This window comes from Martes martes (assembly GCF_963455335.1).
Source record: "Martes martes genome assembly, chromosome: X".
In the NCBI taxonomy this organism is placed as follows: domain Eukaryota; kingdom Metazoa; phylum Chordata; class Mammalia; order Carnivora; family Mustelidae; genus Martes; species Martes martes.
The window spans coordinates 77,164,660-77,187,899 of NC_137897.1; the positions used below are offsets into that span (position 1 = coordinate 77,164,660).

Consider the following 23,240-nt stretch of genomic DNA (forward strand, 5'->3'; position numbering starts at 1 on the left):
TTTAGCCATTCTAGTGAGTGTGTGGTGATCTCAGTGTGGTTTCAGTGTACATTTCTCTGATTACTAAAGGTGTTGAGGACTGGATATCTTTCTTTGTGAAATGTACATTCTAGTTTGTGTCTCATTTTACATTGGATTTTCTTTTGATTGTTGATTTGTATGTCGTTATATATATGCAGGATACAAGTCCTTTGTCAGGTATAAGTTCTACATATATATATTTTCTAAGTCTATGGCATGCCTATTCACTTTGTTAATAATGTTTATAGATGAACAGAAAAATTAAATTTTAATAACATCTGATTTTCTCTTTTGTGACTAATATTTTTATATCCTGTCCAAGACATCTTTGCCTATCCCAATGTCATGAAGTATTTCCCTATGTTTGATTCTAGACTAGAAACCTTATGGCTTTGGCCATGTCTCCTGACACTGCCAAATGTCCCATGGTGGATAAAATTGTCCTAATTTAAGAAACACTGATCTAAAAATTGATATGTGCTGGATTTCTTATCATTAAAATAATTAATTAATTAATTAATTAAAAAAAAAGAAAACTCTGAGAGGCTTATATAAAAATGTCAACAATAATGACCTCAAGGGTGACTTTTATTCTTTTCCTCTGTGTATCTGTATGTTCTAATTTTCCACAATAAATACATTTCTTTTCCAAAAAAATAATAAAGCTAATTTTATGTAACAAAAAAAGAAACGCTGCTCCAAAACTGATATATGCTAGATTTCCTATTACTATAACATTGAAAATTATAAATAAAATAAATAAAAAATTGAAAATAAGATTTAAAAAATATGTCTAGTAAAATTATCTGGAAAAGAAAAAATTTTCATGGCTGATGAAAAGGGTGGAATAAAAATCGAATGTGATAGCCTCCAGACCACTATCGGTGAAATAAACTGGTTCAACATAAAGCAGGGTGGGAAGAGCAACAAAAAGCATGGTAAATAGAGAATGTAAAAACAAGTGACAGAAATAAATCCAAACATATCATAATTAATCAATTAAAGTCACTTTTTAAAAAGCAAAAGAGGCTATCAGATTGTGTTGAACCTGAAAGTAAAAATCCACTTCTATATTGTATTAAATAAAAAGACAAATGAGGAAAAAATAACTAAAAAGGAAGCAAATGTAATATAGTCTCAGGTAGAGTAAAACTTCAGAAAGCAAGGACTAAAAGGATCAAAGAGGGATATTTATTTATTTATTTATTTTTTAAAATATTTTATTCATTTATTGGACAGACAGAGATCACAAGTAGGCAGAGAGGCAGGCAGAGAGAGAGGAGGAAGCAGGCTCCCTGCTGAGCAGAGAGCCCGATGCGGGGCTCGATCCCAGGACCCTGGGATCATGACCTGAACCGAAGGCAGAGGCTTTAACCGACTGAGCCACCCAGGCGCCCCAAAGAGGGATATTTAATATTAACAAGCATGGTTATATTACCTAGAAAACAGCAGTTACAATCTTTTGTGTAATTAGCCATATAGGTTCAAAATACTTAATGCAAAATATAATTTAAATAGCAGGAAAAGTTGTTACATCTACAGCCATAATGAAAAGCTTACCATACCTCTTTCAGTAATCCACAGATTAGCAAGTATAGAGGGGATTTGGATTACACAATCAATAAGCTTTAACTAATCTCCCGAATATAAACAACTTTGCCCATAACAGAAAATAACGTTCTTTTCAAGTGCACATGATTCACAAAACTTGTTCATGTGTTAGAACATGCTCATTCAATAGTTAAAATCCACCGATTTCATTAAAAAGAAACAGAAATAATAATCATAGGTCTCATATTTATTGGCCATAATTTATTTATTCAGCAAATATTTATTGAGTGCCTATTGTGTCCCAGGCCCTGTTTTAGCTACTGAAAATGTGGTGTTGAATAAAAGACGATGTTCCTGTTCCCAAAGAGTTTACATCTTAAAGAAAGGAATCAAATAATACCTAAACATATAAGCAAGTGATAAATCCTTCACTGGAAATCCAACTGGATGATGTTATAGAAGCAGGGGGGGGATATTTTAAATTGCATGTTTAGGGAAAGCCTAGAAGAGGAGGTGACATGATATGATCAATAAAATTGGACATTAATACAAAAAATTCTCACCCAACCCCAAATGAAAAACAACTTCTCTAAATGACTCTTGGGTTCAAGAGGAAATAAAAATCAACACTTCTTATTATGTGGGGAAGAATGAAAATGAGAACATCATTTGTAGCACCTGTGGGATGTCGTTAGAGCAATATCAAGAAGGTAATTTATAGACTCAAATACATATTTGAAAACAAGAAAGATTTAGGATAAATGAACTAAGTGCTCAACTCAAGAGTATGGAAAAGGTCCAATAAACTGAATCCAAAGGAAATAGAAGGAAAAAAATTAAAATTGAAAACAAGATAAGAAACAAAACAAAAAGCACAGTACAATTGATTGATAAAACCTGACCTTGTTCTTAGAGAAACAAATTTGGCAAATCTGATTAAAAAAAGAAAAGAAGGGGTGCCTGGGTGGCTCAGTCAGTTAAGCTTCTGCCTTCCGCTCAGGTCATGATCCCAGAGTCCTGGGATCAAGCCCAGCATGGATGCCCCCACGTGGAGATCCCTGCTAGACGGGAAGCCTGCTTCTCCCTCTCCCACTCCCCCTGCTTGTGCTCCCTCTCTTGCTGTCTCTCTGTGTCAAATAAATAAATAAAATTTTTAAAAAAAGAAAAGAAAAGAAACATTAGGAACCATAGTTGCAAATATAGAAGACATTTGGAAAAAAAATACAAGAAAATGTCATATCTTTGTACCACTAAATTTAAAATTTCAGGCAAAATGGATATTTTAGGAAATATTATAAAATATAAATGTAATATATAAATATAAATATATTATCAATGTTTCAAGAAGTAGAAAATTTGAATAGATCAAAAACCAACGAAGATATCAAAAAATAATTAAAGACCTACTACTTTAAAAACAAACAAAAAGGAAAAAAATACAATTATCATTCTCAGACTGTTTTCTAGCAAAGTTCTCTCAACCTTCAAGGAGCAGAAAATTTTCTGGTTATATAAACAATTTCCAGAACATAGGCAACTTTCCAATTCACTTTACAAGGTTAGTGTAATCTTAGCAGCAAAAACTGGAAAAGGATGATGCACACACACAAAAAAAGAAACTATAAACTAATTTCATCAGCAACCATGTACAAAAAATAGGAAATCAAATATTAGCAAATTGAAATCCAGCGGTGTATTAAAAAATAGTCACTACCATGTGAGATTTATCCCAAGAATTCAAGTACAATTTATTATTTGAACAGTTTTATTATAATCCACTGTAGTAAATCATTTTAAACTTATGTAAAATAATATTACATAGTAATGTGATATTAAAACATTAAAGTATGATTATCCCAATAAGTACCATAAGATCATTTGTTGAATTAAGCACCCATTCCTTTTTTAAAAAATATTTTATTTATTATTTGACAGAGAGAGACACAGCTAGAGAGGGAACACAAGCAGGGGGAGTGAGAGAGGGAGATGCAGGCTTCCCGCTGAGCAGAGAGGCAGATGTGGGGCTCCATCTCAGGACTGAAATACCTGAAAAAATGCAAAACAAAAGGTGTAAAAACCCAGCAGGGGTGGAGTGGGAGTCATCATCAGCAACCAAAGAAACAGGCACATCTTAATTACACAAACTTCAAAAAGTCACAGGCAAGTAAAGAAACAGAAGATCCCAGAGCTGAGAACAGTGGTGCTAGGCAGTCAGATCCTTAACCTTGCCCTTGCCTCTCAGGAGCCATATAAGATATTGCACGTGAAAAGCCAAGAATCTAAAAGAGAAAAAACATACCCCAAAGTACAGAAGGAAATTTCCAATAAGTACTTTAAGCTATAGAACAACTTAATAAAAATATAAACTTAAAAAGAAACCCCAAAGCTCAAAGATGAGATGATAAGACAGCAGAATTAGATAAAAAGGAAGATTGCAAACTAAGGAACTAATTAGGTGCAAAGAACATTATCATAGAAGTAATAAATTATAAATAGCTGAACTGGAAAAACATGGCTAGAAATTGAATTACAGACAGAAGAAGAGCTTGAGATAATTACATTGACTAGAGATGAGAAAGACAGAAAAAATTAAAGGAAATGAGATATAGTATATGTACACAGATATTAAGGATATATTCCTTTTTTTTAAAGATTTTATTTATTTATTTGACAGAGAGAGATCACAAGTAGGCAGAGAGGCAGGCAGAGAAAGAGGAGGAAGCAGGCTCCCCGCAGAGCAGAGAGCCCGATGTGGGGCTCGATCCCAGGACCCTGGGATCAGGACCTGAGCTGAAGGCAGAGGCTTTAACCCACTGAGCCACCCAGGTGCCCCGTGGATATATTCCTTTTTATTTTTATTTATTTATTTATTTATTTATTTATTTATTTATTTATTTTATTTGAGAGAGAAAGAGAGAGAGTGAGAATGAGAGGGAGGGGCAGAGGGAGAGAATCTCAAGCAGACTCCATGCTGAGTGAAGAACCAGAGTCAGGGCTCCATCCTAGGACTCTGAGATCATGACCGCAGCTGAAAATCAAGAGTCAGATGCTTAACTGACTGAACCATCCAGGCACCCCAAGAATATATTCTTTTTTTGTTGTTAAAGATTTTTTAAAAAATTTATTTGACAGAGAGAGAGAGACAGAGAGAGAGCGAGTGAGCACAAGCAGGGCAAGTGGCAGGCAGAGGAAGAGGGAGAAGCAGACTCCATTCTGAGCAGGGAACCCCACTGGGGTTGAGGGGCTCAATCTGAGGACTCTGGGATCCTGACCTGAGCTGAAGGCAGATGCTTAACCAACAGAGCCACCCAGGCACTCCCCTCAAGAGTATATTCTTAAAGAATGAAATGCTCAGATCTAAAGAACATATACTTTCCAGGGAGTTTGATTGTTCTTTGAAAATTTTATGGTTATTTCATGGTGTTGGAATCTGAGTGATAGTTTACCTTTCTTCTTTGTACTTTACTGCATTGAATCACTTAGTTATAACTAGCACGCATGATTTTTATTTTTTTTTATTTTGCAAAGATTTTATTTATTAGGGAGAGAGAGAGTGTGTGTGTGTGTGTGTGCACAAGCAGGGGGAGCAGCAGGCAGAGGAAGAGGGAGAAACAGGCTCCTCACTGAGCAAGGAGCCCGATTCGGGACTGGATCCCAGGACTCTGGTATCATGACCTGAGCTGAAGGCAGACACTTAACCAACTGAGCCACCCAGGCGTCCCAGCATGCATGATTTTTATAAAAAGCTAAAATTGTTTTCCCAAAACAAAAAAGAATATCATGTGCAGAAAGCCACCATTTACAATGTTAACCAAAACTGTTAAATATTTGGGAATACAGCAAATAAGAAATAATAAAAATCTATATGAAGGAAACTGTACAATTGTACTGAAGGGCACAAAAGATATAAATAAATTTAAAAAATATTGGGGCACCTGGGTAGCTCAGTCCATTAAGTGTCTGACTCTTGATTTCAGCTCAGGTCATGAACTCAGGGTCTTGAGATTCAGCCCTGTGTTGGGCTCCTTGCTGAGTGTGGAGCCTACTTGAGAGTCTCTATCTCCCGGACCCCTCTGCACACCTCTCACACGTACTCTCTAAAAAACAAATTAAAAAAAAATAAAAATACGTGACTCTGGATGAAAATAATAATTTATTACTATGATTTTAATTATTCCCTAAGTTAATCTATAAACTCAATGCAATTGTAATAGAAGCCTAACAGGATTTTTTAAAAAAGAAACTTGGGGGGGGGTGCCTGGGTAGCTCAGTGGGTTAAAGCCTCTGCCTTTGGCTCAGCACTTGGAACTTTATTTGAAATGCCCAAGCATATCCAAAAACAGTTTGAAAAAGCAGAGCAATGAAAGATTTTTCCTCCCAGACACCTGAACTTGCTACAAAGCTATACTGATTCCAAGTGTGCTATTGAGGCAGTTATATACATATATATACACATACATACATATACATATATACACACACATACGGACATACATGTATATGTACACACACACATATATATCAGCAGAACAGAACAGTCAATCCATGAAACATGTCTGAGTATAAATAAGAATTTAGCATAAGTAGTTTCTTTTATTTTTTAAAGATTCACTTACTTGAGAGAAATATAGCAATTGCGGGGAGGGGCACAGGGAGACTCCTCAAGCAGACTGCCCCACCTCCCCACCCCTCTGAGCAGAGTGTGGAGCCCAAAGTAGGGCTTGTGCCCAGGACCCTGAGATCATGACCTAAGCCAAAATCAACAGTCAGGTGCTTAACCGACTGAGCCCTCTAGGCACCCCTAGCATAAGTCATTTTAAATTAGTTGAGGAATAATGGACTGTTACGTGAATTGTACTGGAATTTGGCCATATATTTGAATATATATATACATACCCACATATATATCATATCTATACATATGTGTTTATATTCAAATATACATAGCTTATACAACCCAGAAGCTATACAGGAAAAAGCTGATATATTTGACTACATCAAAATATAAAAATTCTGATATCAAAAAATACCATAAAATTAAGATGTCAGTGACAGGTTGGGAGAAATATATGTGCAACTTATATAAGAGAAAAATAGCTATTATATAGGTGTATGCACAAGGAACTACAAATAGTGAGAAAAATATTGCTGAATGAAAAAAATACTCAAAAGATATAAACAACTAATGCTCAATGAAGAAATGCAAATGACCAATAAGCATATGCAACAATGCTAAAGATTATAGATATTTAGGAAAATGTGAATTAAAAGGACAACCTCATACATTTTTTTGTTTCTTAAATTGACACTAATTATTAATTTACAGTGTGCATGAGAGCATGGGGATGGAGTGCTTGTCATGTGCTTGACAGGAGTGTAAATTGCCCGGTGTCTTTGGAGGGCAGTTTGGTGGTATACCCATTAAATATATAACAACTCTTTTCCTTTCTTGGGCAGTACTGAATGTATAAAATCTCATACCCTTAAATGTAAATAAATTTTATTTATATCAGAATAGCCTAAAGAAATCCTTCCATCTGTGGGTATCAGATTTCTCACTGTAGCCTTGATTTTGTTAGACCCAGACCCAGAATAATTTTATGTTCATCAATGGGGTGTTGGGAAATGAAATTAGATAAACAATAGCATAGCCAAGCTATGGAATGGTACATAGCAGTTAAAAATAATAAAACATATTTTAATGTGCTGGTATGTGGGTGTGCCTGTGTGGCACAGGCAGTTAAGTGACCGACTCTTGGTTTTGGCTCAGGTCCTGATCTCAGGATTGTGAGATTGAGCCCCGTGCTGGGCTCTGCACTCAAGGTATAGTCTGTTATACCTAGGGTATATCTGCTATATCCTGCTATATTCTCACTCCCTCTTCCTTTGCACCTCCCCCTCATGCATGCTCGTCATGCTCTCTCTCTCTCAAATAAATAAATAAAAATCTTTAAAAAATAAAAGTACTGGTATGTAGAGCTCTCTGAGATATAATTTTAAATGGAAAAAATGAGTTGCAAAACAGTATGTTAAATATAATCCCATATATATTTAGTAAGATATGCATGTATATATAATGTATAGAAAATCATTAAACATAACAAATTTATAGCAATGGGAAGGTAACTGTACTTTGGATGAGGATAGTGGAGTTAAAGTGGTACTAGTGTTTTTCTGGGTTTGACCCTTATACTAGAATATATTCTTGTGAAATTTGCATGTAATTACAGAAAATAAACAGCAAATAATAAAATACCCTAAGTATATTTCCATCAGGATACACAGAACTAAATCTTTCTTTTTATCAACCATATCATATATTTAACATAATGTATTTATGTTAAATGTTATTTAACCTTTCCCTTTATGTTTCTTCAGTTTTTTTTTTTAACCTTTATGGGTACTGCAATAGACATCCTTTATGAAATGTGCACATATCTTTTGGGAAATTGTGCAGATATATACACTGGTTAAATCCTTAGTAATAGCATTGCTGGGTCAAAGAATTTGTGTGATATTATATTTATCATTTAATAGATTTTTGCCAACCCAAAAAAGGTTGCAGCAACAACCTCCAACAGAGTATGGGAGTGCCCATTTCGTCACAAACCAATCAACAGTATTATCAAAATTCTATCTATCTATATTTTTAAGGATTTAATTATCTATGAAAGAGAGAGAGAGAGAGAGAAAGGAGGGTCAGCGGGAGAGGGAGAGAATCTCAAGCAAATACGCTGACATCATGACCTGAGCCTGAACCAAAAGTCAGATGCTCAAACAGCTGAGCCACCCAGGCATCCCTCACATTTCTGTATTCTGACAAATGCCTAGCTGAAACAAGATAAGATATAATTGTTTGGATTTGCCTTTCTTTGAAGTTAGCATCTTTTCATGTTTATCAGTCATTTGTGTTTCATTTCTGTGAACAAATCCATTGAGGTCTTTGGCACATTCTTCTACTGGGTTATCATTTTACTAGTGATTTTTAAGTTTTTAGATTATTACAAATTAGCCACTTGTCAGCCTATGCTTATGGGTTTTGTATTTTACTTGCCCAAGGTTTTAAAAGTTTATGTAACCGATTTCTGAATCTTTCTCTTCGATGGAGAATTGAAGTTGGTTATGGGCAACTGAGCTCAGAAAAGTCATTAGTAAGGTCCTTTGGCACTCTGGGCTCCCTGGCTCCCTTCCTAGGGGGGCCTCCCCCCACACAGGGGCCCCTCACAGGGAGAGCTTCCTGCTGGGGTGTCAGATTTCAGCATTCAAAGAAAGAGGCTGCCTAAAGGGTCTATATTTAGAATATGACTCCCTAGCAGGGACAGCTGAATGTCTGGGGACTAACTTCTGCATACTTTGTCCCTGAGTTCTGGGATTATTCTGAGGGGCTTGTATGGGTGGTGCAGTGAACTTGTAACAGAAGGCAGGGAGTGAAAAGGCCTCTCTCAGCTGGTGGTGACTGCTTGGCATCCTGTCAACTATGCTTTTCGTGAGGGAAAAATGGCACAGATTTCAGGGGTGTCGAAGTGATTCACAGTCACCCACAGACTCTCAGCACTGTCTCCACTGGAAGACGCTGAGCACTAGTGGCTGTAGGGTGACAGACATACAGTACCTGAACAACAGATCCCGTAGCTATCTCACCAGTGTCATGATTAAGTGAAAATTTCACCTGCTAAGCCTCATTTCCATCAGTGGGAGAGCAGTTGATCCTGTCCAGCGTGTGATGAGACCGATTTGATCCCACGCTTATGTAACATCCAAATAAAGTCCCTTGAATGGAAAGCAGGTTAATCTGGGAAGTCACCAGTTTTTAGGCACTGGGTTCATCAAGAGTTGGGTCTTCACTCAATCATCCAAGAGTCATCTGTGAGGAAGTTCTCAGACGTCTGACAGAAGATCATAGTAAGTTCAGCCAGAACTTCAAAAGGTTGTAAATTGCTTGTGGGGAATTGCCAGTTTTAGAAAACGGAATGTCTTTCCGCAGATCAATTAATAGATCACATTGAAAACGTGCTGGTTTTGTTTAGGAAAATTTTGTACATAAAATGTCAATAATTACTAGTATGTGTTGAAAACTGAAATCGTTTATAGCAATTAATGAGGCACAAAATAATGTGAAATGAGTCTTTTGTTATTTTTACGACCTAATTTTTAAATGTCGAATGAAAATAACTTGCCTGCATTTCCCAATTACAAAAGCAATGAATGCGATTTTAAAAGCGGGGGTGGGGGGGCGGGAAGAACATTAAAAAAAGAAAGTTAAGCGTCTATTTGCACTCTCTGCTTCCTTTCCCGACACCCCTTCCCTAGCCCATTTTGGTGCAGCGACGCACCCGATGGGGAGTGGTAGTCTTACAGCCTAAGAGAGAAAGAGAGGATTCCTCTAAGCAGAGAAAAGGTCAGAACCAAGGCCTGGGGAGGATGATATGCAGACCCTCCCCAGTAATCAGAGAAGGGCAAACCCCAAGCGCAAAGAGGTGAGACCACTCACTAGTCGGGCCTCAGATTGGAGAGGACAGAGCTGAGTGACTAGGATGTGCGCTCTGGGGCTCAGCTCGCAGACTGGTGGAGGGGGAGTTGGGAAGGGCGGAGGTGGGGGACAGGGTCCGGTAGAGCTCCCCACAGACTGAAGGGGTGGGGGTGGGTGGGGAGAGAGCTCGCTGGTGACGCGGGGCCCTCACGTGACCTGGAGCTGCAGAGCGACGCAGCCTTCGGTGCAGTCGTCACTCGTGTCTGGGTACCGGTTCCCCGCTGTCCTGCGCCTGGCGGGCTGGCATTGGGCCCGAGGAAAGCGGAGCAGGTAAGGGCTCCCGGGGCCTGCGCGCCGAGGCCAGGGCGGCAGTGGTCGGCCTACCCCGGTAGCCGGTTCGGTGATGGGGGACAAAGCGGGTTTAAGTTCCAGGAGCCTTCTCTGTGATTCTCCCGAGTCCCCTCCCCCTGCCTCCGTCCGTGCCGGGGAACCTTGGGCTCTGACCCGGCGGATGGCTGGGGAGTGGGGGGCGGGGAAGTGTCTCTGGAGGGAAATGCACAGATTGAGATGTCCCATCCTCTCTGACTCTAATCGCTGACCGCACACGTCCGCCCAGCTTCCTGCTCATTTCAGTGGAAGGGACATGCCACCGTGGCATTTACAGAGAAAATGGTGGGCCTTGACTGGACTGTGGAGTTGGTGTGGGTGGCGTCTGGGAATGCCGGGAGGGACGTTTGATAACCGGGATTCTGAATCCCGAAAGGTGGGTATTGGATCTGTCTCCGGCGTGCTGGTCCAAGCACTCAGTGCCTTTACTTTCTCCTGTCTGATGGACAGTAGTTCCGTGTGGCACTGTTTGTGGCGAGGCAAGGGAAGAAGGAGAGAAGAAAACTGCACGGGATCTGTGGAGGTTAGTGTGAGCACGGCCCTGCCTCTGAACACTTGAAGTTCTTTAGGAATTCTCTAGCACAGGAACTTAGGCGCCGCGGTCTGGTTGGGACATGGGCTGGGCCCAACTAGGGGACTTTCCCTAAATCCCGTTTACTCGCTAAGCTTAGGGTTTTTAACTTAAATTGTGTGTTGAAGACCAGTAAAGACAACAAACTTTTACATGGATGCTTTCATTTGCACTTCAGATACTATTAAGAAAATACAAATTGTTGTATTAAAGAACATTACTTGTTCTTTGAGATAGCCTTTGCCGGGAGGAATAGCGATTTTGCAGAAGAAAAAGCCTTCTCCCTCCTTGTCTCTTCTGCTGGAGACTCCTAGAGATGGGTTTAAGGGGAAGTAGATGGCAGTAGGCTCTGTTTGATTCTAGAGTAGGGGATGGGGGGGGGGTCCATCTCTCTCTCCGTTTTCCAGATTCCCCCACCTGTCTGAGCACCTTGGTGAAGGAACTGATGGACTTTTGGGAGAAACCTTAGAATCCTACAGGTGGTTTTAAAATAATTTGCCCCTGTCTCTTCCTTTTTATTTCTCCTGCCCCCCTTTTACATGCTGCCCCTTTCAGTGCTGGGAAAGCCCCAAGTTCTGCTTGCCAGAGAATGTGTCTCTACATCTAGTAAGGCAGGTGCCGGAACCCCCGTTTTAGATGCTGGGATGTCACAAGCACTCAACAGTTACCCTCCCCTTTTTCTCTGTTTGTTCCTAGGTCTTCTCCCATAGGCCTACAGTAGGGCTGGAAGCCAGGGAAAGGGGGAGACTGGCCTGGAACCATGAAGGTTTGTGTGAAGGTGGGCAGCACCTGGGGATAAAAAGAAGGTGAGCACAGAAGGTGGCTGAGACTTGAGAGGGTCTCAGTATGGTACTTCTGCCTCTCCTACACTCTGCCCCGTGTCCACAGTGTTGCTACATCCATGCTGATTTCAGGGCAGGAAACAGGAGGCATATTGGGGTAGGGGTGGGTTGGAGTGTGACTGAGAGAGGACTATAGAGGAGGGCTTTCAAGATGGGACACAGTAGCAAACTGGACATGGGCTCTGCCAAAGCAGGTACTGGGATCAGGGATCAGGGTGCTTGTGTGTTCTGTGAGGACTTGGTGTCTATTACCCCCTGTTTGTTTGCTTGTCCATAGATCTGCCTGCAGGTCTGCTGTAGGGCTTGAGATTACTGGAAGCAAAGAAACAAGGAGGAAATTGCCCCTGATCAGTATAGACTGGTAAGAGGATGGGAACTGCCTGGGTAGACCTCTATGGTGGGTTGGTGGAGATCAGCGTGCATCCAGTGTGGTCAGTGTCCAGTCTGGAGGATCCTTTGCCTCTCCCTTTCCCACCATCCCTGTCATACTCTCACCTGTATTTTGGTACAGAGAGTGGGGTGAACTGAGAGAGATAGAAAAGTAGTTTGATAATATGCCTGTCACACCAAGAACAAAATCTCCAGTACCATCTGTCCCTCCGTCTGTCTGTCTGTCTGTCTGTCTCTAGGTCCACAGATCTCATGAGTTAATAGATCTACTTTAGGGTGTATCACCAATCAAGAGAAGGAAAGAGGAGGGAACTGCCTTGATCATTACAGGTTGGTATGAGGGTGGGGACCTTCGGGAATGGTGATGAGAATAGGTCCAGTAAAAATCAAGGTCTGAGGGCTTCTCAGTCTCTCCCATTCATAGTTCCTCCCCCACCATCTTTTTCATTTTTCATTTGGTGTAAGGAAATGTGTGTGGATGTACCTTAGGGGAAAGTTGTTGGGCACTAGGGAAAATGGGAGGGGAGAAAATAAAAAGGATGGAGAGAGAGTTGGCTCATCATCCTCTTCTCACACCATGCACATCATTCCTACACTTTTCTGTCCTTCTGTGTATCTATCTGTATGAGGCACAAAAGTAGAAGAGAAATTTTAGTCCATTTCCTTCCTCCACTTCTAGGTCCACCTCCAGTGGCAGCTGTAGTGGCCTTTAAGTGGCTGAAGACCAGCGCCCTCACAGGCCTACACCCAGACCTACTACCCTCTTTCCCCATCCTGATTGAGCCCCCTGTGCCTTGTTCGTGACTTTACTAGGGGTGATTACATGGGCCGCGTTCAGGAAGTGTGCTGGGTGACTGCAGGACTGGTGGTTTGGGCTGGTACTTGCTACTACCTTTACAGATTAACCAAAGGAAGAGTCCAGAGTGTGAGGACACTTGCCAAAAATGGGTCCAGAGTCAAGATGGGGACTGTGGTTGGGGTGCAGAACGAGACCCTGGCCACACGTGAAGCCATGGGTGGGACAGAGCCTGAGACTAGACCCAAGGCCATGTCTGGAGCAGAAACTGAAGCAGGAGGGAGGGCTGGGGCTGAAGTAGAGATTACCACCACTGCTAAAGCTAGACCCAAAGCCAGCTCTCAGGCCATGACAATGGCTGAGGCAGAGGTAGAGATACAATCTGAGGACAAAACAGTGGCCAGAAAAGTGGGCATGACAGAGGTAGTGACTTTGACTGAAGCCCAGGTCAAAGCCGGGGAAGTAGCTATGAAAGAAGCTGTGACCCAAACTGACTCTGAGGCTGGGAGAGTAGTCAGGAGAGAGGCTGTGACCCAGACCAAGGCTAAAGTTTGGCCACTGGCTGCCAGGGCAGAGACCAAGAAAGAAGTAATGACCCAGACCAAAGTGGAAGCTTGTATACTGGCTGAAAAAGAGACAAACAGAGTGACGGTGACCCAGAGTGAGGCCTTAGGAGTGACCAGGGAGGGGGCCAAGATGGGTGCCATAAATAAGACTGGAATTGTGGCTGAGACCAAGGCAAGAGCCCTGGAAGAGTCTGTGAGTGTGGCCAAGAGTCAGTCTGAGGCCAGGCCTGGTAACACAGTTGATGCTAAGGGAAATCCTAATGCCTCATCCAGGGCAGAAGTTGGAGCGGACATGAGGTCCTGTACACCATCTCAGGCTGTAACCAAGAGCCAGGTCAACAACTTGCCTAGTGCTGGGGTTGAGGTCAAGGGGAAACACAAAACAGTGTCTTGGGCAGGGTCTAGGGCAGACATGAGGGCTTCTGTCCAGGCTCAGATTATAGCCAAGACCCAGGCTGAGGCTATGCTTGGGGCAAAAGCTGATGCTGGGGCTAATACCAATGCCCTGTGTAAGGCAGGGGCAGGGGCAGATATGAGAGTTCCTATACAACCTCAGACTGTGGCCAAGAAACAGGTCGAGACAGTGTTTGGTGCCTGGGTTGATGACAGGGGAAATACTGATGTCACATCTAAGGCAATGGCTGGAGCTGACATGAGGGCTGCTGCTCACCCTCAAGCTATAGCCAGTACTCAGGCTGAGGCTACACTGGACACCAGGCTTAAAGGTAGAGGCAACTCCAATGCTCTGTCTAAAACAGGGGCCAGGGCAAACCTGAGGGCCAGTTCCCAGGCTGAGGCCTTGCCTGATGCCAGGGTTAAGACCAGAGACAATCCCAATGCCATGTCTAAGATGGGGGCTGGGACAGACATGGAGCTCTATACACAGCCTCAGTCTGGGGCCAATGTCCAGGCTGATACCTTGCCTGATGGCAGGATTAAGGCTAAAGACAATGCCAACACCATGTCTAAGGAAGCGGCTGGGACAGACACAAAGGCACAGTCTCAGGCTTCCACCAAGAGCCAGGTTGAGACCTTACCTGGTACTAGAGGTAAGACAAGGGGAAAAGGCAAAAGCAAGCGTAAAGCAGGAGTCGGGATAGAAATGAAAACCAGCGTGCAGCCTCAGGTTGGGCCCAAGACCCAAGCTGATGCTTTAGCAGATTCCAGGGTTGATGGCAGGGGTGATCCTAATGCTATTTCTAGGTCAGGGGCTAAGGCAGAACTGAGGGCCTGTGGTCAGCCTCAGACTATGGCCAGTTCCCAGGGTGAGGCCTTGCCTGGTGCCAAGAATAAGGTCAGGGGCAATTCCAATACTATGTCTAAGTCAGGGGCTGGACCAGATACAATGGGCTCTGCCCAGCTCCATGCTGTGGCCACTTTCCAGGATGAAACGTCACCTAAAACTAAGAATAAAGTCAAAGACAATCCCAACGCTATGTCTAAGGTAGGGACTGGGCCAGATTCAATATGTTCTGTCCAGCCTGAAACAGATACAGCAGGCTCTGCTCAGCCCCAGACTAAGGCCAGTTCCCAGGGTGAGGCCTTGTCTGGACCTAAGAAGAAGGTCAGGGGCAATTCCAAAACTCTGTCTAAGGCAGGGACTGGGCCAGATACATTGGCCTCTGGACAGCTCCAGGCTGTGGCCAGTCCTCAGGGTGAAGCCCTGTCTGGTAATAAGAGCAAAGTCAGGGACAATCCCAATGTTGTGTCTAAGGCAGGGACTGAGTCAGATACGATGTGTTCTGCCCAGGATGAAACGGATACAACAGGCTCTGCCCAGCCCCAGGCTGTGGCCAGTTCCCACGGTGAAGCCTTGCCTGGTACTAAGAATGAGGTCAGAGGCAAGTCCAATGCCATCTCTAAGTCAGGGGCTGGGCCAGATAGATTGCGTTCTACCCAGCTCCAGGCTATGGCCAATGCCCAGGGTGAAGCCTTGCCTGGTACCAAGAATAAGATCAGAGACAAGTCCAATTCTTTGTCTAAGGCAGGGGCTGGGCCGGATACAGTTGGCTCTGCCCAACTCCAGGCTGTGGCCAATGCCCAGGGTGAAGTCTTGTCTGGTACTAAGAATAAGGTCAGGGGCAATCCCAGTGCTGTGTCTAAGGCAGAGGCCAGGGCAGATGCAATGGGCACTGACCAGCCTCAAACAGATACAACAGGGTCTGCCCAGACCCTGGATATGGCCAATTCCCAAGGGGAATCCTTGCCTAGCATCAAGAATAAAGTTAAGGGTAAATCCAGTGCTGTGTCTAAGACAGGGGCTGGACTAGATACAGTGAACTCTGTCCAGCTTCAGGCTGTGGCCAGTTCTCAAGGTGAAGTCCTGCCTGGGACTAAGAACAAGGCCAAGGGAAATTCCAGTGCTGTGTCTAAGACAGGGGCTGGGCCAGCTACAGTGGGATCTGCCCAGCTCCAGGCTGTGGCCAATGCCCAGGGTGAGGCCTTGCCTGGTGTCAAGAAAAAGGTCAAAGGCAACCCCAGTGCTTTGTCTAAAGCAGGAACTGGGCCAGATTTAGCAGGTTCTGCCCAACCTCAGGTTGTGGCCAATTCCCAGGGTGAAGTCTTGCCTGGGACTAAGAACAAGGTCAGGGGAAATTCCAATGTTGTGTCTAAGACAGGGACTGGGCCAAGTACAGTGGGCTCTGCCCAGCTCCAGGCTGTGGCCACTTTGCAGTGTGAAGCCTTGCCTGGTGTGAAGAATCAGGTCAGCAGCAATCCTAATGCTGTGTCTAGGGTAGAGGGCAGAGAAGATACAACAAGCTTTGCCCAGCTTCAGGATGAGTCTAAGGGTGAAGCCTTGCCTGGTGCCAGGAGTAAGGTTCAATGTAATCTTAGTGCTGTGTCTAAAGCAGATACTGGGCTAGATACAGTGGGCTCTGCGCAGCCACAAGCTGTGACCAATTCTCAGGGTGAAGCCTCATCTGGTACTAAGAATAAGGTCAAGGGCAATCCCAATGCTGTGTGTAAGGGAGAGACCAGGACAGATGCAGTGGGCTCTGTCCAGCTCCAAGTTGTGACCAGTTCCCAGGGTGAAGCCTTGTCTGGTACTAAGAGTAAGGTCAGGGGCAATTCCAGTCCTCTGTCTAAGGCAGAGGCCAGGGCAGATGTGACGGGCTCTGCTTGGCCTCAGGCTGTGGCCACTTCCCAGGGTGAAGTTTTTTCTGGTACTAAGAATGTCAGTAGCAATCCCAATGCTGTGTCAAAGGCAGAGGTTGGGGCAGATACAGTGGGCCCTACCCGGCCTCAAACAGATACAACAGGCTCTCCCCAACCCCTGGCTGTGGCCAATTCCCAGGGTGAAGCCTTAACTGGTACTAAGAATAATGTCTGGGGCGCTCTCAGTGCTGCATCTAAAGCAGGGATTGGGCCAGATACAGTGGGTTTTGCCCAGCCCCGGGTTGTGGCCAGTTCCCAGGGTGAAGCCTTGCCTAGTGTCAAGAATAAGGTCAGAAGCAATCCCAATGCTGTGTCTAAGGTAGAGGCCAGAGCAGATACAACAAGTTTTGCCCAGCCTCAGGCTGTGTCTAATTCCCAAGGTGAAATCTTGTCTGGTGCCAATAGTAAGGTCCAGGGCAATCCCAGTGCTATGTCTAAGGCAGGCATTGGGCCAGATATAATGTGTTCAGCTCAGCCTCAAACAGATATAACAGGCACTGCCCAACCCCAGGCCATGTCTAATTCCCAAGGTGAAACCTTGCGTGGTGCCAGAAATAAGGTCAGGGACAATCTCAATGTGGTATTTAAGGCAGGGGATAGGCAAGATACAGTAGGCTCTCTTTCACCCCAGGCCGTGGCCATTTCTCAGGGTGAGGCCCTCCTTGGCGCCAGAAGTAAGGTCAGGGGAAATACCAATGCTGAGTCTAGGGTAGAGGCTGGGGCACATATGATGGGCTCTGGCCGGCCTCAGTCTGTAGCCCATTTCCAGAGTAAGATCTTGCCTGAGACAAAGGACAAGGCTATACCCAAGTCTGAGGCAGAAGCCACAGGAGATAAGGGTTATGCAAAGCCCAAAGCTGAGGCCGTGCTCACTTCTGAGAGTGGGAGTGGGATAGGCACTCAGGCCTGCAGTAAGACTCGGCCTAGGGTCCATGACTATTACTGGAATGGGATTGGTATTGAGGATTGGATTGCTTCTGAGCGATGGATCAAATTTAGGTTTCAGGCCAGGGATGGATACTGGGAGAATAGCATGTCCTGGGCTGATGATGAGAACGAAGCCAGTATTGAGTCCTGGAGTGGAGCTAGTCATAAGTCTGATATAAGTTTCTGGGCTGGGGCTAAGGCTGAGAATGAAGTTGGTTTTCCATCCTGGGCTGCGGCTGGGGACCAGGCCTGTGGGGTGCTCTGGGGTGGGAGTCAGGCCAGTGGGGGTTCTTTGTCAGAGGCTGGGGACATGGCCATTGGAGCATCCTGGATTGGGGCTGAGAACCAGGCCAGTGGGGGTTCTTGGGCTAGCACTGGGAACCAGGCTATTGGGGAACCCTGGGCTGGAGGTCAGGCCAGTAGGGTGTCCTGGGCTGGGGAAGATGCCATTGGAGGGTCCTGGACTGGAGCTGAGGAACAGGCCAGTGGAAGGTCCCAGGATGGGGCTGGGATTCAAGCTAATGGAGGGTCCTGGGCTGAAGCTAAAGCTGGGAATGTGGCTAGTATTAGGTATTGGCCTGGGGATATGGACCAGGCTAGTGGAGGGTACTGGGTTGGGACTGGTGGTCTGTCTGGTGGATCCAAGTCTAGATTTGAGGATCAGGCCAGTGAAAATGTGACCTGGGCTGACACTGCAGACCAAGCTAGTGGAGGCTCCAGGCTGAGACCTATGGACCAGTCCAGCGGTGAGTCCTGGGCTAGGGCTGGGGAACAGGCCAGCAAAGGTTCTAAGCCAGGGTTTGTGGACCAGTCTAGTGTTGGGTCCTGGACTAGCATTGGGAATCAGGTCAGTGGAGGATTCTTGATTGGGACTATGGAGCAGGCCAGTGACAGGTCCTGGGCTGGGACTAGTGATCAGTCTGGTGGTGAGTTCAAGGCAAGATTTGAGGATCTGGCAAATGCAGAAGCATCTTTGGTTAGGGTTGGTGGCCAGGCTGATGGAGGGCCTAGGTTGGGGCCTGAAGACCAGTCCAGTGGAAGGTCCTGGCCTGACTCTGGGGACCAAGCCAATGAAGGGTTCTTGGTTGGGGCCATGGACCAGGCCAATGGAGGGACCTGGGTTGTACCTGGGGATCAGGTTGGTGGTGGGACAAAACCTAGATTTGAAGAGCAGGCAAGTGGAAGAGGGTCTTGGGCTGACAATGGGAGTCAGGCTGGTGGAGGGTCTAGGCTGAGTCCCAGGGACCAGTCCATTGCAGATTCCTGGGCTGGCACTGGGGAGCAGGCCAGTGAAGAATGTAGATCAGGGCCCGAGGACCAGTCCAATGGATGGTTCTGTGCTTGCAGTGGGAGTCAGTCTAATGCAAGTGGGTCCTGGGGTGGGTCTGGTGGCCAGGCTATTGGAGGATCTAGACTAGGGCCCATGGTCCCATCCAGTGGTGGGTCCTGGGCTGATACTGGAAGTTGGGTCAGTGGAAGGTCTTGGGGAGGGACTGGAGATCAAGCTAGTAGCTGTCCCAAACCTGGATTTGAGGATCAAGCCAGTAAAGGAAGGTTCTGGTCTGGTGTTGAAGACCAGGCTGTTGGAGGGTCTAATCCAGGGCCTGCAAACCAGTCTAGTGGTGGGTCCTGGACCGGCACTGGGAGTCAGGTCAGTGGAAGGTCTTGGGCTGGGGCTGGGATTCAGGCCGATAGCTGTTCCAAACCTGGATTTGAGGACCCAGCAGGTAGAGAAGGCTCCCAGGCTGGCATTGGGGACCAGGCTAGTGGAAAATTGTGGGCTGGGTCTAGGCCTCATAATGAAGCCTGTAAAAGATCTAGGCTGGGGCTTGAGGACCAGGCAAGTGGAGGGCCCCGGGCTAGGGCTGGTGACCAGGCCAGTGGAAGTCTCCAGATCAGTGCTGAGATGGAGGCCAATGAAAGATCCTGGTTTAGGACTGGGGGTGAGACTGGTACAGGGTCTTGCTTCAGGAGAGGGGAAGAGGCTGGTATTGTATCCAAACCTGGAGATAAAAATGAAGCCAGTATTGAATCCCAATCAGGGGCTAAAGAAGAGGCCATCCTTAGTTCCAGATTTGGGGCTGAGGATAAGGCCAATATTGGGTCCTGGATCAGATCTGAAGAGGCAGCCTGTATGGATTCCTTTGTGGGGGCTGAGGCTGGGGCTGAGGCAGAGGTCAGGAAGGAGTCTTGGCTCTGGGATGGAGATGCAGCCACTACGGGCTCTAGGCTTGGGGCTGAGGAAGAGGCTTGCATGGAGTCGTGGACTTTGGCTGAGGATGTAGATGAGGATGAGCTAAGTAGAGCATCTAGCCCTGATATTGAGGAAATCAGTTTAAGGTCCTTGTTTTGGGCTGACAGTGAGAAGAGTAATGAGTTCAGACCCAAGAGGGAGAGAAATGTCAATTTTGAGTGTAGAGCTGGAGATAAGGCCAGTGCCAAGGATAAGCTTGAGGCACCAACTGTTGGTGGAGTTGATGAAAGGTCTTGGTTCTGGGATGATAATGAAAAGAGAAGTGAGGACAAATCTGCATCTAAGACTAAAGCCAAAAAGTCAGCTGAGTCAAGAGGCACATATCCATCCATGGTCCCTGGTGCAGGAATGGGGTCATGGGCAGGAGCCATGATCTGGACGGAAATGAAATTTCCATACCAAAATAAGTCCTGCTTCCCACCTGAGGATGACCTCAGAAAGCAGATCAGGTATGAGGAGAAAACTCAGCCCTGGACCTGTCGCTGTAAACACGAAGCAAATATGGATCCACGAGAGCTTGAAAAACTCATTTGCATGATTGAGATGACAGAAGATCCTTCTATTCATGAAATAGCTAATAATGCTCTTTATAACAGTCCTGAATATCCCTTTTCCCATGAAGTCATTCGTAATGCAGGTAGAATCTCAATTATTGAAAGTTTGCTCAATAATCCCTATCCCAGTGTTAGGCAGAAGGCTTTAAATGCACTGAATAACATCTCAGTGGCTGCTGAAAATCATAGGAAGGTGAAAACATACTTAAACCAAGTATGTGAAGACACAGTCACCTATCCCTTGAATTCAAATGTACAGCTGGCTGGACTAAAACTGATAAAGCATTTGACTATTATTAGTGAATATCAGCATATGGTTACAAATTATATTTCAGAATTTCTTCGTTTGTTAACTGTGGGAAGTGGAGAAACGAAAGACCATATTTTGGGAATGCTTTTGAATTTCTCTAAAAATCCGTCTATGACAAAAGACTTACTCATTGCCAATGCACCAACATCACTGATTAATATCTTTAGCAAGAAAGAGACAAAAGAGAATATTCTTAATGCTCTTTCACTATTTGAAAATATAAATTATCATTTTAAAAGAAGGGCAAAAGTATTTACCCAGGACAAGTTCAGTAAAAATTCCCTTTACTTCATATTCCAACGACCTAAAGCTTGTGCCAAGAAGCTCCGAGTCTTAGCAGCAGAGTACAGTGACCCTGAGGTGAAAGAAAGAGTTGAGCTATTATTAAGTAAACTCTGATTAATTGTATGTTCCCAAACAAATCTGAGTAATATTTTGGTTTTGCAGTCTGGAAGTAATGCACACTGTAAATTGCATTACAACTTTGAAACTGATGTTACTTGTGATGGTCTGTAGCTGGATCACTTTATGAACACGAAATGTACTGAAAATACATGTGTTGACTATTACCTTGTCTGGATTGAGATATTTTTAGTATGCTTCATGAGCAGAAACTGACCTGATTCTTCATGAGTAAGGTAATTTTTGGTCCTTTGTGTGGACTTATGTTTCTACATTTGAGACTATTTTTATGTTATCAATAAAGTTGTGTGTTTTAAGCAGAAAAAAAGAGACACATCTTCGTCCTTGAGTTTATGACCTATTTGGAAAGGCAAGATGTATGGAAACAAAAACATACTAACAAAACCTCAAGCTTCTGGCCAAATCCTTCCTGTCAGTGCAGAAATGTCTTCAGGCAGCAGTGCTCAGGCAAAGTTGTGCAGAGGAGGGGGATGTTTAAATAAGCTGGGCTTGAAGGATAGGATAAAAATGGGGCGAGAGAGCATTGGAGGAGGGTGGAGTGGTGGGAAGAAAGGCATGGAGGTGGGAATCCCGATCCAGAGAGGAGGCTGGCCTGCCTGGAGTTCCAAGTGCGGGGAGAAGAATTACGGGAAATGTAATCCATCAGTCTGGGAGAGCCCCTTCATGCAGGATCCCTGATGGCTAAACTGGGGTATTTGAATGTTACTCCTTCCACCCCTGGGAGACCCCAAAGCCTTCTGTGACCAGAGGAATGAAAACGAAAGGAAAAGGATGTAGCTGATTTGTGTGCAGGTTGGGTCAGATTTGGGGTGGGGAAAGGAGTGGCCACTGGAGATTGGAGCACCAGTTAGGAAGTCACTGCCATGGTCCAGGCATGAGATGATAGAAGTGTGAGACTTCACTACTGGCCACAGGAATGGCAAGGGGAGGAAGGAAGTGAGAGACTCTTTGAACAAAGAAGTGATGGAACATATCTTGAGGGCATACAGAGAGGGACAATTTTATTTTAGGGTCCCGGTAGCACTTCATCGGAAAACACTCTCTTTCTAGGCCAAATCTGGTGTCTATATCAGTAAATACATTAGTTATTTTTTGAAATAATAAGAAAGTATAATAGAAGAAAGAACAACATGTAGTGCTTCTATCAGGTTTCTTTTAGAAGGTTGACTAAGGCAGGGCCTTTATGGGACCATTGAGAGTGGTATTGGCATCAATACTGTAGAAGACCCACCTCTCTCCCACCCTAGAGTGTGGTGAGGGTGTGGTGGGAGGGGCGCTCTCAAACTGGGCTGGTGGGAGCATACATCCGTACAAGGTCCATTTGGGTACATGTTTCAGAAGTCTTTAAGATGTGTGTGATCTTTGAGCCAGTAATCCCACTTGTAGAAATTTATCTATAGAAAATGATCAAATAATTGGCTTGTACAAAGCTGTGCGTCTTCATAGTGTTTGAAGAGTGAAAACTTGTGAATGATCCAAGGGCCTCAAAATAGGCACTTGGCTGGACAAATTAAGGTGTGTCTACACATTGAAACATTTTGAAGCAATTGAAAATGGTGATAGGCATCTACATTTATTTACTTGGAAACAAATTAGCATATAATTTTAAGTGGGGAAAATAGGCTACAAGAGCACATGCTGTACTTTTTATAAAGAAAAGGTATATATTTCAACTATCTCATATATAAGCTTTGGTGTATACTCTGAGAATGTTAATAGTGTCCTATGGGTGTTAGGTTAATGGGTAATTTTACCTGTTTTTTACTCACTTGTATTTTCTGATTTTTATATAATACACAACAGGAGTTTTTGCATAATTTACCAGTAGGAAGTGGATGGATTTGGGCTAAGCAGACCTGTCAGTAGCATTGCAGGGAACCAGAGCAAAAGTATAAATAAATAGAGGTTCACATATTGGTGTCTAGCTATTTGGAAGGCATAAATTAAAAATTTAATAAATAAATATTTAAATAAAATTGTAAATATACATGTAAATGTTTGACAATTTAAATCCTATTCACC

General features: G+C 44.2%; 1 protein-coding gene across 1 annotated transcript; it reads left to right on the top strand.

Annotated features, from left to right (window-relative positions):
- The first annotated feature begins 10,928 nt into the window (after positions 1–10,928).
- ARMCX4 (armadillo repeat containing X-linked 4) lies at positions 10,929–21,512 on the top strand. Its single transcript, XM_080795174.1, has 9 exons — positions 10,929–10,952; positions 11,697–11,766; positions 12,120–12,203; positions 12,472–12,562; positions 12,912–15,380; positions 15,501–15,818; positions 15,939–16,058; positions 16,299–16,487; positions 16,608–21,512. Exons 5-9 carry the CDS (start codon positions 13,056–13,058, stop codon positions 21,192–21,194), a joined length of 7,539 nt encoding a protein of 2,512 aa, XP_080651300.1. The 5' UTR covers positions 10,929–10,952; positions 11,697–11,766; positions 12,120–12,203; positions 12,472–12,562; positions 12,912–13,055; the 3' UTR covers positions 21,195–21,512.
- The last annotated feature ends 1,728 nt before the right edge of the window (positions 21,513–23,240 follow it).